At 42.2% G+C, this 13,631-nt stretch overlaps 1 protein-coding gene across 1 annotated transcript in view; it reads right to left on the bottom strand.

The window, feature by feature from the left end:
- LOC120026145 (A disintegrin and metalloproteinase with thrombospondin motifs 19-like) overlaps nt 1–13,631 on the bottom strand; it is a 161,022-nt gene that overhangs the window by 41,717 nt on the left and 105,674 nt on the right. The window contains exons 8-10 of the mRNA XM_038970966.1: nt 9,458–9,563; nt 3,316–3,456; nt 2,278–2,428 (exon numbers count right to left, since the gene is read on the bottom strand). Coding sequence (XP_038826894.1) covers nt 2,278–2,428; nt 3,316–3,456; nt 9,458–9,563 — 398 coding nt within the window. The remainder of the gene's footprint in view (nt 1–2,277; nt 2,429–3,315; nt 3,457–9,457; nt 9,564–13,631) is intronic.

Raw genomic sequence — 13,631 nt, 5'->3', positions numbered from 1 at the left:
ACACAGCTTAATTAATGGGTTGCTTTTATGAGATTGCTGAGCCTCTGGGGTACAAACGGGTCCACTGCCGAGGCTGCGCCGGCATCTTATCGTGACAGGACGCGACGTGAGGATCCTCGATCGAATCTTTGGTAATTCTTTATTTAATTTATCTGTCATCCGTTTAAAAACTATTGTTGGTGATTCATGGTGGAGATTAAGGATTCACTCAGAGCGACTGGTGGGAGAGTTCATATGTCTCCGTTTTTATGAATTAAAGCTTGAGTGGTTATCGAAACAGTAAAAACATTCCCCCCCCGAGACCTCGAAGGAAGTGATTTGTAGGGTTCTCAGAGAGATAGAGATCGGTTCCTTTCGGAAAGGGGGATATGTTCTGGAACTGATGGATGTGGTTGATACCAGTGTCTCCATAGTAACACGGTGACAAACATACAGTGGCAACAGTGCAAAAAAAGTACAGTTGTATTTCAGTGAGTGTGCCATTGTGACATAAGTAGGAATCGTTGAAGTCAAGATCGCTTTGATTTCTGCTATGTAGGAAGTCTATTTTAATTTTAGTCATTTTCTAGTTTTAGAAATATGACATTGGTTGTTGTTGTTTTCTTAGTAAGGGTAGAACTTCCGTACATAATCACAAATCTTCGAATGCTCATACTAACCGCACTAACTGTACTATTTTTGGCATAAATTGAGTATATAGTATGCTTATTGGTCATAGTATGGATGTAGTTAGTATGCCAAAAGTTCCCGGATGTCGTACTACAATCGCCAAAATATTAAGTATACAAGCAGTGGACACTATTTACGTGCTTTTAGGGCCCATAATGCAATTCTTCAGAAAATGGGCGTGGCTTCACATCGTTTTCAGATTTGAAGAAAATGGCGGAAAATATGCAGCCGAAGTCCAACGAGAACAGATACAAATTCATTGTTTTAACAAATTATGACAAATGTTAAGAACATTTTGAACAATGTAATAAAGTACTTGACTTTCAAATAAGTTACCTTACACATTATGTTGGCTGACAATTTGTTAGCTATGCTATCCTTACAAACTACATAGCATATCATTACAGCAGTTTTTTAGCTAGCTACATAATGTTAGTTGTCTACTAATAACTGAAATCTGCCAGTATATTAACTATATGCTATCTCTAACTAACTACCCAATGTTTATTGACTGGATTATTCCTGTCATTCTTAGCTAAGTGGTATTGTCATTGTGTGTTCTCAATGGACATTCGGGTGCTTTTGTAAATTTGCTCTGGCTAGCTACTCCGATTTCAGAGCACTCTCGAGCGCAGAATAACTGATGAATTTATGCTCAACACCCGTTGAATATGGCCAGTGTCAGAGTAATTAAATTGTTGCCAGCAGCAGCACAATTAGTCACCAACACTCTAGATAACATGAAAACTGCCTAACCAGCTCTGCTAGGGCGTGTAAAATGATCAGAGTGAGTTGTTCTCTAATTTGTGTCTGGAAGTAGCTAGCAAGCTAGCCAACGTTAGCTTGGGTGCTTGACTGCAGTTGTGAGGCCAGAACACTCGGGTCAACCCTACTCCTCGGGCCAGAGTGTCCAGTATGCGCTCTGAACGCTCCCAGAGTGAAACGCTCTGAATTTATGAACTGACAATCTGACAACTCTCTGAGTTTATGAACGCCCAGAACGGTCTCTGAGCGCCCGCTGGCACTCCAGATTGAATTTAAGAACACACCCAAAGTCGTAAAAAGTCTAGCTAGTAATTGTTATGCTAACAAGCTAGTAAGAGGTTGCATAGCAACAGCATCAACTTCCGGTAGACAGGCAAAGCTCTAGTACGCTCATCTGAAAGGATACCGTTTATTTACAGTACACTAAAATGAACTAATAGTATATAGTATGTAGTATATACTCATTAAGTATGTGGTATACAGTATGTTAGCATGGGTATTCGAACACAGCTCTTGTCTTTAATAGAGGGAAATATTCTCTGAACTCAAAACTAGGTACTGATCCCAACATGCTCGGTTCAGATGTAGGATGACCTCGCGACGCATCCCACACAGAGGTAACAGAGTATAAGCTATGCGCTTTTTGAGGCCGTGCTTGGTGTGCTGCAAACTCATGCAAACCAATGCACCTTCCCCATTGAAATACATTCAGTTGGCTCCACCATTTTACTCTGTGCTGCTCAGTGTGACTGCACCCTTAGAAAAGAAATGGCGCCATTTCCGATGCAGCGATGCAGTTCATGCCTTTTGTAATCAACTCCCATTTCCTAGTGCTTCACTCACCTGCATGTTCTGACAGTGGGAGGCGGTGGCTCCGAAGAGGATCTGACACTGTTCATCTGCCGTGTAGGTCATCCCTGGGTGTTTGAATGGCAGGATCACTGAGTTCAAGCTCAGCGGGTCGGTCTGGAGGAGACAACTACTGGCCTTGGACCTACGACACACACACGTGCATGCACACACATGGACACACGGACACACACACACACACACAGAAAAGTTCTCTACTGAGTCACTCTCCACTAACCTGGCAAAGAAGTGACTTCCGATTGAGCATTTCACGTCACTATGGATTCCTATTGAGGGCATTTCACATCACTATGGCAAATACTATTTGAACCCAGGTCTGGGCTCATAAGGCGTCTCAGAGTAGGAGTTCTGATCTAGGATCAGGTCCCCCTGTCGATATAATCTTATTCATTATGATCTAAAAGGCTAAACTGATTTGTGAATACGGGCCAAATTCCCAGCTGCACTGACTGTACTTTACTACTGTATTATGGTCAACTAATCATCCACAGCTTTCAGCTGTCTCATTCAAACCCTCATTCCTCCAGCAGGTTGGCATTCATTGTCATGAATCTGAAATGAAGACTAAAAATCAAATTTTCGTTTTCATGAATTTTTACAACATAGCCAATTTTGACTTTGCAGCTGGCCCATCTATTGAAAATCGCTCAGTTCTGCCTCCAGGGCAAGATTCATGACAATAAATGTCAACCTGCATTCCTCCACAGCATGACTCTTGTGGCTGTAGTTGATGTTATAAACAAGTCTTTAGACATACATGCATAACGTCACTGGGGAGAGGAGTGAAACATTGAAGTAAGCAGGGTGTCCTGTTCTCTGTGCAAATGGATGACATGTGATCGTGGCAATGGACTTCAAATAACCAATATGAAATTAATAAATATATAAACGTTATTTTAACATTTAAGTTGGTCAAATTGACAACCAATTAATGAAATGAAATGAATTGAAACATAAATGATCAGGGTGAGAAGGAGGAAGGAAGAGGAGGACGAAGGATGGCTGGTTTACCGGAGGAACTTCTCCACGTCGTCACGGCTACAGCCGGACCAGGAAACATCGCCCAGGTTCTGACCTTTGACCCATTCTCCCGACATGATGTGGAGGCCGTCCGCACATGACTGGTGGTCGTTGTCGTGACTCACACCCATGCTACAGTCACAGAGAGAGAGAAAAAAACATTATTGACTAAGGTTGCAAAATTCTTTCCTGGGTACCAGTCTGTTTGTGCCATCATGCCACTCCTTAACACTCTTTATCATGCCATGATACCACAATCGAGGCTAGCAAAATTTCCTGAAAATGTCCTAAAACTTTAAGGCAACAGGGATCCTCTAATCAATCAAGAGGTGTCAGAGTAGGTTTAAAGAGCTATAATCTCAGCTAAAATCAGACACATTTACACACATTAGCAAAATTCCTGAAAATTTCCTAAAACTTTCCCCCCCCAGAAATCCTGGTTGGATGATTTCTTGAATCAGCAGGGTGTAAACTGGGAGGAAATCCAACATGGGTTTCAGAAAAATGTCGCTACACATTACCAGCACATTATCGACATTATCAAAACCAGAGGACAAAAAAAATACACCCAACCTGGTCCGAGGAGGACACACTAGCATGAAACCATAACCATGTGTCGTTGCCCGAAAAACAAGCAAGAACATGAAAAGCGCTGGGAATTAGCAAATAAACATCGGCACAAATTCACTCAGTCACGGGTATTAAATGCGCCTTGATTCCAGTTGCTGAGGGCAACGAGTCAATGCCCATCTGCTACAGATTTCTATCCAGAGAGGGTAGAGGGAAGGGGGTGGGTTTCCATTTGGTCGCATCCTCAAGTAGCACCCTATCCTCTACATAGTGCACTACTTTTGACCAGAGCCCTATTCCCTACATAGTGCACTACTTTTGACCAGAGCCCTATTCCCTACATAGTGCACTACTTTTGACCAGAGCCATTTTCCCTACATAGTGCACTACTTTTGACTAGAGCCATATTCCCTACATAGTGCACTACTTTTGACCAGAACCATTTTCCCTACATAGTGCACTACTTTTGACCAGAGCCATATTCCCTACATAGTGCACTACTTTTGACCAGAGCCATTTTCCCTACATAGTGCACTACTTTTGACCAGAGCCATATTCCCTACATAGTGCACTACTTTTGACCAGAGCCATTTTCCCTACATAGTGCACTACTTTTGACCAGAGCCATATTCCCTACATAGTGCACTACTTTTGACCAGAGCCATTTTCCCTACATAGTGCACTACTTTTGACTAGAGCCATATTCCCTACATAGTGCACTACTTTTGACCAGAGCCATATTCCCTACATAGTGCACTACTTTTGACCAGAGCCATATTCCCTACATAGTGCACTACTTTTGACCAGAGCCATTTTCCCTACATAGTGCATTACTTTTGACCAGAGCCATATTCCCTACATAGTGCACTACTTTTGACCAGAAACATTTTCCCTACATAGTGCACTACTTTTGACCAGAGCCATATTCCCTACATAGTGCACTACTTTTGACCAGAGCCATATTCCCTACATAGTGCACTACTTTTGATCAGAAACATTTTCCCTACATAGTGCACTACTTTTGACCAGAGCCATATTCCCTACATAGTGCACTACTTTTGACCAGAGGCATATTCCCTACATAGTGCACTACTTTTGACCAGAGCCCTATTCCCTACATAGTGCACTACTTTTGACCAGAACCATTTTCCCTACATAGTGCACTACTTTTGACCAGAGCCATATTCCCTACATAGTGCACTACTTTTGACCAGAGCCCTATTCCCTACATAGTGCACTACTTTTGACCAGAAACATTTTCCCTACATAGTGCACTACTTTTGACCAGAGCCATATTCCCTACATAGTGCACTACTTTTGACCAGAGCCCTATGGTGCCCTAAGATCTCATAGAGATGGAAAAATCTAATGTTTAACTGCACTGCCCCTTTAACCCTTTAAAGTGGTTTCATTGGCTTGGCTCTCTAGTGCAAATGGGAGACAAAAGTCCGGCAATAAAACATAAAGAAACACTGTTAGACATTTTTGGGGAAATTATTATGTGAGGATTAAATCAGTGGACAAGGTCATGATTTACTTGAAGCTTGACCCCAAACCCCTCCCTGTCTTGACAGCAAAACCCCCTCTGATATTTTCAAAATATTCTGCACTGCATGCATGTCCATGATGTATTTTAAGTCACTATTCATGTACAAATAAAGCACATATATTATCATAAATCATATCCCATAATACGGAATCCTTCATTAGCAATATATTCCCAACAGTCAACCTTCAGATCTTAGATAATTCCCTTCATGTCTACATTTGGGCTGGTTTCCTCCCTTTTTTCTCCTTTTTTACAGCATTTCCACAGGACAAAGTGAGACCTCCTGGGCCTATTGTGAAATCGCATCAGTGGCTGGTGAGAAAAGATCATGTGCATCAAGGGTCACAGAGGAGGAACAAAGCCTCTCTCTTGTAAAAACACTTTGATAAGGTTACTAGAATGGAGGTGACTCGCAAGCCTTGTCAGGGACCCAACGGCTCAGGACTAAGCCGGGCCTTTCAGATGCTTTCCTTAACCCACCATTGTCTACAGAGGACATGACCCCATCATTACCGAGGAACAAGTCAAACACTGAGTTAGGAGAGAAATGCACAAAACTCTGCAACTTCTGCAAGTTGTTCAGAAACAACTTCTGCTAAATAATTCATGTTTGTTTCTCTCAAGTCATCAGATGCTAGCCAGCCAGGAGTCTACATAGGAAGGCTAGAGAGGATGTGAAATTCAGGTTCAGCTCGATATGGAACTCTGGTTTCTCTGTAAACCATTCACACCTACTGCAGCCCTCATCCTCCACATACAACACCCGTTCTACCAGTCACATTCTGTTAAAGTTCCTCAAAGCACACACATCCCTGGGTCATTTCGTCTTTTTCAGTTCGCTGCAGCTAGCCACTGGAACAAGCTGCAAAAAACACTCAAACTCTCTTCATTAAAAGACTCAATCATGGACACTCTTACTGACAGTTGTGGCTGCTTCGCGTGATGTATTGTTGTCTCTACATTATTTCCCTTTGTGCTGTTGTCTGTGCCGAATAATATTTGTACCATGTATTGTGCTGCAACCATGTTGTGTTGCTACCATGTTGTTGTCATGTTGTGTTGCTATCATCTTGTGTTGTCATGTGTTGTTGCCATGCTATGTTGTTGTCTTAGGTCTCTCTTTATGTAGTGTTGTGATGTGTGTTTTGTCCTATATTTTAATTTTATTTTTTATTTTTAATCCCCCGTCCCCGCAGGAGGCCTTTGCCTTTTGGTAGGCCGTCATTGTAAATAAGAATTTGTTCTTAACTGACTTGACTAGTTAAATTAAATAAAAATATCCAAACACCACATGCAGATAAAGCAGTCGGCATCTGGACTGTGAAGCATCTGATTTGATAGTTAACGCGACCATTGGTTTTTAATCTCTGTTAGTTCTGCATGACTGGCTATAAATCCCCATGCTTAGAAGAACATTTTGTGTCACGTCTACTTCAGACGTTTTATCTTATGTTTTAAAAATGGCAAATTCAATGAGGCCATCCAAGCCATTGCAAAGACTGATACTCTGCTATTTTACTCTGAGCTACACAGCTAAAAATACATCCTTTTGACTGTCAGACATGTATATTAAATTTAGTCCCAAATGTATAACAGATGGGATATGCCAAAAGCTATCCGCAAGAGCTTTATTTAAAAAACGTTTTTTTCCTAAATCAAACATCAGTTTTCAACTTACAGTAACATATCAAATGACATAACGAATATTTCACTTGATTGTATATTTTTAGAGCAATTATAGGATGAATTCTAATGGCAGTTCTAGGCCATTATTAATCTCTAGTACCTTACAAAAATACTCAGACCATTAAGGCACATAAGTGCAATATATTAACAAATGATTTTAAAGGTTTATGGAAAAGAAATAGAGTGAAACACAAATTAAAATGTAGTCAAACGAGAGAGATAGAACGAGAATGAAGCTACGCTAGCCCTGTGTCATGCTATGCTATTTTTCTGTTATGCTATGCTAGCCCTCTGTCATGCTACGTTAGCCCTTTCTCATGCTATGTTAGCCCGGTGTCTTGCTACACTAGCCCTGTGTCATGCTACGTTAGCCTTGTCTCATGCTATGCTAGCCTTGTCTCATGCGACACTAGCCCTGTGTCATGCTACACTGGCCCTATGTCATGCTACGTTATCCCTGTGTCATGCTACGCTAGCCCTCTGTCATGCTACGTTAGCCCTGTGTCATGCTACGCTAGCCTTGTCTCATGCTACGCTAGCCCTGTGTCATGCTACACTAGCCCACTGTCATGCTACGCTAGCCTTGTCTCATGCTACGCTAGCCCCGTGTCATGCTACGCTAGCCCTGTGTCATGCTACACTAGCCCTGTGTCATGCTACACTAGCCCACTGTCATGCTACGCTAGCCTTGTCTCATGCTACGCTAGCCCCGTGTCATGCTACGCTAGCCCTGTGTCATGCTATGCTATTTTTCTGTTATGCTACGCTAGCCCTGTGTCATGCTACGCTAGCCCTGTGACATGCTTTGCTAGCCCTGTGACATTTGCACTCAACGGTATTGACTCTGTAATTAAATTCTGTGTCAGTTCACCCCAACTGCCTTTGGAAAGTGACTCAAGATACTTTGATGTCTTTGAGTTGTAGTCCGCATCAGCGTGGCCTTTGTGAAACTACTGCCAAGTCATGACGAACGCGAGCTCTGATCTCTGAGCTCATTTGGCAGAGACAAGTGTGCTCCAGGACTCATCAACTAGTTTTCCTGTTCGCTATCTTGAGACAGATACATCACACACACACACAGACATACACGCACACACACAACTCTAGTTTTGTAGGCTAGCACCAATAGCCAACATGTGAATGCATTTAAGTACATGCAGGCAAATTCATAGGAAGACTCGCGTCTCAAGACGCATGCTTACACATAACATGTCATTAACAATGAAATAACTAGTTAGCATTAATTAGCGTTCTAGACTCAGATAACCCCATCTCTGTTGAATCAGCGGGACCAAACTGGGACAAGCACACAACAAAGACGAGCAACCAACTTCGGGCACTGATCTCACCACTCCAGAGACTTCAGTTTGTCCAACAAATCTACAGACACACACAGTTGGATAAACAATAGCTTCACACACACAATCCAATAAACAAAAAGACAAACTGGAACAGCGGCTACAGCCCTGACAAAGCACAGTGGTGTTTTTGGAACAAAATTCAACCAGAGGATGCTGATGACACATCCTTGGAGGCTTTCATAAGACCAGATGCTACGTTAGCATTAGCGGAGCTGCTCACTCTTTCGCTCTGGGGACACCGTGGAGGGCCCTCTAAGGGCAAGTAGGCTCCTTTGACTCCCCATACCACCATGACTTTACTTAACAGAGCTTTAGGGCTCAATTCAATCCATATCGCGGAAGTTCAGCGTTACTGCGTGATTGAAATTTAAAGGAATGTTCAGCGATACAGACTGAATAGAACTCTTACTCTGTTATCAGGGCATAAAATAAAGTCAGTGCATCTTAGCGATCGATTTCTCTGCTAAATTCAGATACAAAACTACTGCGTAAACTTGTGTCGATAGATTTGTTTCCACACAACTCATGGCATTGCACAGCCAACTGTCTATAGTAATTATAGATGTCATACCATGTTTGTGAGATAATTAAGTTGGTTAGCCTTTGTGGTGGATATCGAGCTTGTGAAGCGTGAGGGGAAAGTTGGTTAGCCTTTGTGGTGGATATCGAGCTTGTGAAGAGTGAGCTGACAGTTGGTTAGCCTTTGTGGTGGATATCGAGCTTGTGAAGAGTGAGCTGACAGTTGGTTAGCCTTTGTGGTGGATATCGAGCTTGTGAAGAGTGAGGTGACAGTTGGTTAGCCTTTGTGGTGGATATCGAGCTTGTGAAGAGTGAGGTGACAGTTGGTTAGCCTTTGTGGTGGATATCGAGCTTGTGAAGAGTGAGGTGACAGTTGGTTAGCCTTTGTGGTGGATATCGAGGTGAAAGTGTGAGGTGAAAGTTGTGGGAGAGGAAAAACTTGACTCACTTGTGGCCCATTTCGTGAGCGATGGTAAAGGCCAGGTTGAGGCCGTTGTCCTCAGCAAGGATGCATTTCCTTCTCTCGCTGCACATGCCGCTCAGGTAGGCAATGCCTGCAATGGAGAACAGGGAAAACAAAATGGTTGACATCTCTAAGGGTGGAATCCGTGGTCCGGAGGGGGCTAGGCCTTTTCAAACACCTGAAAGACCTTTTTCCTATTTCCTATTTCTCTGTAAAAAAATCTAAGCATACCCTTTTAGCTGTCTGTATCCTCCTGACTGGTGGTTATTTTTTAAAGAAACAAAATATTCTTCTCTGCATCTCTTCTAAAAATCTTGGTGAAAGATTGAAAGGAATGTGAGTCTTTTCATTACATTTAGTTCCTGCTTGCTTTTTAATTTCAGCAGGCATGCCAGCTAAAATAGTTAGATAAGCTAGCTACTCTAATTTGAGTGATAACCTGAAATGGCTTATTGATAGCTAGATATGGGGTTTGGAGATTGGGAACCTATCTGGGCTAGCTAAAGCCAACTTCATAAAAATGCTAGGTGGCTAGTTGTATTACAACAAATAAATAATATACATTTCCAGTCCAAAGTCTGGACACACCTACTCATTCAAGGGTTTGTCTTTATTTCTACTATTTTCTACATTGTAGAATAATAGTGAAGATATCAAAACTATGAACACATATGGAATCATGTAGTAACCAAAAAAGTGTTAAACAAATGTTAATATATTTTATATTTGAGATTCTTCAAAGTAGCCACCTTTTGCCTTGATGACAGATTTGCAAACTCTTGGCTTTCTCTCAACCAGCTACATGAGGTAGTCACCTGGAATGCATTTCAAATAACAGGTGTGGCTTGCTAAAAGTTAATTTGTGGAATTCCTTTCCTTCTTAATGCGTTTGAGCCAATCAGTTGTGTTGTGACAAGGTAGGGGTGGTATACAGAAGATAGCCCTATTTGGTAAAAGACCAAGTCCATATTATAGCAATAACAACTCAAATAAGCAAAGAGAAATTACAGTCCATCATTACTTTAAGACATGAATGTCAGTCAATGTGGAAAATGTCAAGAACTTTTAACGTTTCTTCAAGTGCAGTCGCAAAAACCATCAAGCGCTATGATGAAACTGGCTCTCATGAGGACTGTCACAGGAATGGAAGACCCAGAGTTACCTCTGCTGCAGAGGATAAGTTCATTAGAGTTACCAGCCTCAGAAGTTGCAGACCAAATAAATGCTTCACAGAGTTCAAGTAACAGACACATCTCAACATCAACTGTTCAGAGGAGGCTGCGTGGATCAGGCCTTCATGGTCGAACTGCTTCAAAGAAACCACTACTACAGGTCACCAATAAGAAGAAAAGACTTGCTTGGGCCAAGAAACACGAGCAATGGACATTAGACACAAGATCCAAATGTGAGATTTTTTATTCCAACCGCCGTGTCTTTGTGAGACGCAGAGTAGGTGAACGGATGACCTCCGAATGTGTGGTTCCCACTGTGAAGGAGGTGTGATGGTGTGGGGGTGTTTTGCTGGTGAGACGGTCAGGGATATATTTAGGATTCAAGGCACACTTTACCAGCATGGCTACCACAGCATTCTGCAGCGATACGCCTCCCATCTGGTTTGCGCTTAGCTATCATTTGTTTTTCAACAGAACAATGACCCAACACACCTCCAGGCTGTGTAAGGGTTATTTGACCAAGAAGGAGAGTGATGGAGTGCTGCATGAGATGACCTGGCCTCCACAAACACCCAACATCAACCCAATTGAGATGGTTTGGGATGAGTTGGACCGTAGAGTGAAGGAAAAACAGCCAACAAGTGCTCAGCATATGTGGGAACTCCTTCAAGACTGTTGGAAAAGCATTCCAGGTGAAGCTGGTTGAGAGAATGCCAAGAGTGTGCAAAGGGTGGCTACTCAAGGCAAAGGGTGGCTACTTTGAAGAATCTAAAATCTAAAAAACTTTTTTGTTTACTACATGATTCCATATGTGTTATTTCATAGTTGTGATGTCTTCAGTATTATTCTACTGTCACGTTCCTGACCTGTTTTCTGTTAGTTTTTGTATGTGTTAGTTGGTCAGGACGTGAGTTTGGGTGGGCAGTCTATGTTTTCTGTTTCTATGTTGGTTTAAGGGTGACCTGATATGGCTCTCAATTAGAGGCAGGTGGTTTTCATTTCCTCTGATTGAGAGTCATATTAAGGTAGGTGTTTTCACACTGTTTGTTGTGGGTGGTTGTCTCCTGTGTCTGTGTTATGTTACGCCACATGGGACTGTTTCGGTTTTGTTTGTTCGTTTGTTCGGTTTATGTAGTCAGTTTTCCTGTTATTGCGTTCTTCACGTTATGTAAGTTCGTGTCCAGGTCTGTTGACTGCGTTTGTTATTTTGTAAATTCTCAAGTGTTTCGTGTTCGTCGTGTTTTCTGTTTTGTTTAATAAATATTATGTCGAACTACAACGCTGCAGTTTGGTCAAATCACTACTCCTCCTTTTCGGATGAAGAGGAGGAGGAACGCCGTTACATCTACAATGTAGAAAATAGTAAAAATAAAGAAACGTTTGACCGGGAGTGTATATATTATTATTATATATTTTTTTAATGTATTTTTTAAACAGGACAAATCTGAGGGAGCACATGCCCCTGCGGGCATGATGGCTCTGGGGCATGATGGCTCTGCCTACAATAAGCCCTAACCCTACAATAAGCCCTAACCCTACAATAAGCCCTAACTCTAACTCTACAATAATACAGTATGTTCTCCCTTGTCCTCTCCTTTCTCTTCCATCCAGTAATCAAAGTGATTTCAGGCCTTTATTTTAAAAATGTGGATCCGGTTCAAAGGGAAAAAGCCCTCCATTTCATCCACCGTCAGGTAAATTGCCCTAACAGTTCAACATACTAGCGCCATGTCTGGTGTGTGCTCCCGAATTCTGGCCTGGAAATGACAGCTGCAACTCTTTTGCTGCTGCGGGATCAGGTTAAGGGGGAAAACACGAGAAGGGGATTTTGTATTTTCTCATGTAGTGGATCGTATGCTGTGACCTTTGATGGCTTAATCACCCCATTGAAAAGGATCCAGAACTAATGCTTTCCATTACGAAAACCGGCAGAACAATCCTGCCTTTGATGGACGAAAATAAAATAAATTAAGTGCAGTTTCTAAGGGCCTGGATGTCCATTAGACATCTTAGGCTCGCCATCTCACCAAACACACACACACACACACACACACACACACACACACACACACACACACACACACACACACACACACACACACACACACACACACACACTTACACTCCCTGTACTCACTCCTCCCAAAATGTGCTAATTTTCTATGTTTCTGTCTCTTAGAAACATCTCAAGATGGGGCAATATGACTGAATGTGTTTCAGGGCAATATGACTTAGTTCAATATGACTGGGTTCAACATGACTGGGTTCAATATGACTGGGTTTCAGGGCAATATGACTGGGTTCAATATGACTGGGTTCAACATGACTGGGTTCAATATGACTGGGTTCAATATGACTGGGTTTCAGGGCAATATGACTGGGTTCAATATGACTGGGTTCAACATGACTGGGTTCAATATGACTGGGTTTCAGGGCAATATGACTTAGTTCAATATGACTGGGTTCAACATGACTGGGTTCAATATGACTGGGTTTCAGGGCAATATGACTGGGTTCAATATGACTGGGTTCAACATGACTGGGTTCAATATGACTGGGTTCAATATGACTGGGTTCAATATGACTGGGTTTCAGGGCAATATGACTGGGTTCAACATGACTGGGTTCAACATGACTGGGTTCAATATGACTGGGTTCAACATGACTGGGTTCAATATGACTGGGTTTCAGGGCAATATGACTGGGTTCAACATGACTGGGTTCAATATGACTGGGTTCAACATGACTGGGTTCAATATGACTGGGTTCAATATGACTGGGTTTCAGGGCAATATGACTTAGTTCAATATGACTGGGTTCAATATGACTGGGTTTCAGGGCAATATGACTGGGTTCAATATGACTGGGTTCAACATGACTGGGTTCAATATGACTGGGTTAATATGACTGGGTTTCAGGGCAATATGACTTAGTTCAATATGACTGGGTTCAACATGACTGGGTTCAATATGACTGGGTTTCAGGGC

This window comes from Salvelinus namaycush, chromosome 31 (assembly GCF_016432855.1).
Source record: "Salvelinus namaycush isolate Seneca chromosome 31, SaNama_1.0, whole genome shotgun sequence".
Classification (NCBI taxonomy): domain Eukaryota; kingdom Metazoa; phylum Chordata; class Actinopteri; order Salmoniformes; family Salmonidae; genus Salvelinus; species Salvelinus namaycush.
This window is presented reverse-complemented; position numbering and strand designations above follow the sequence as displayed.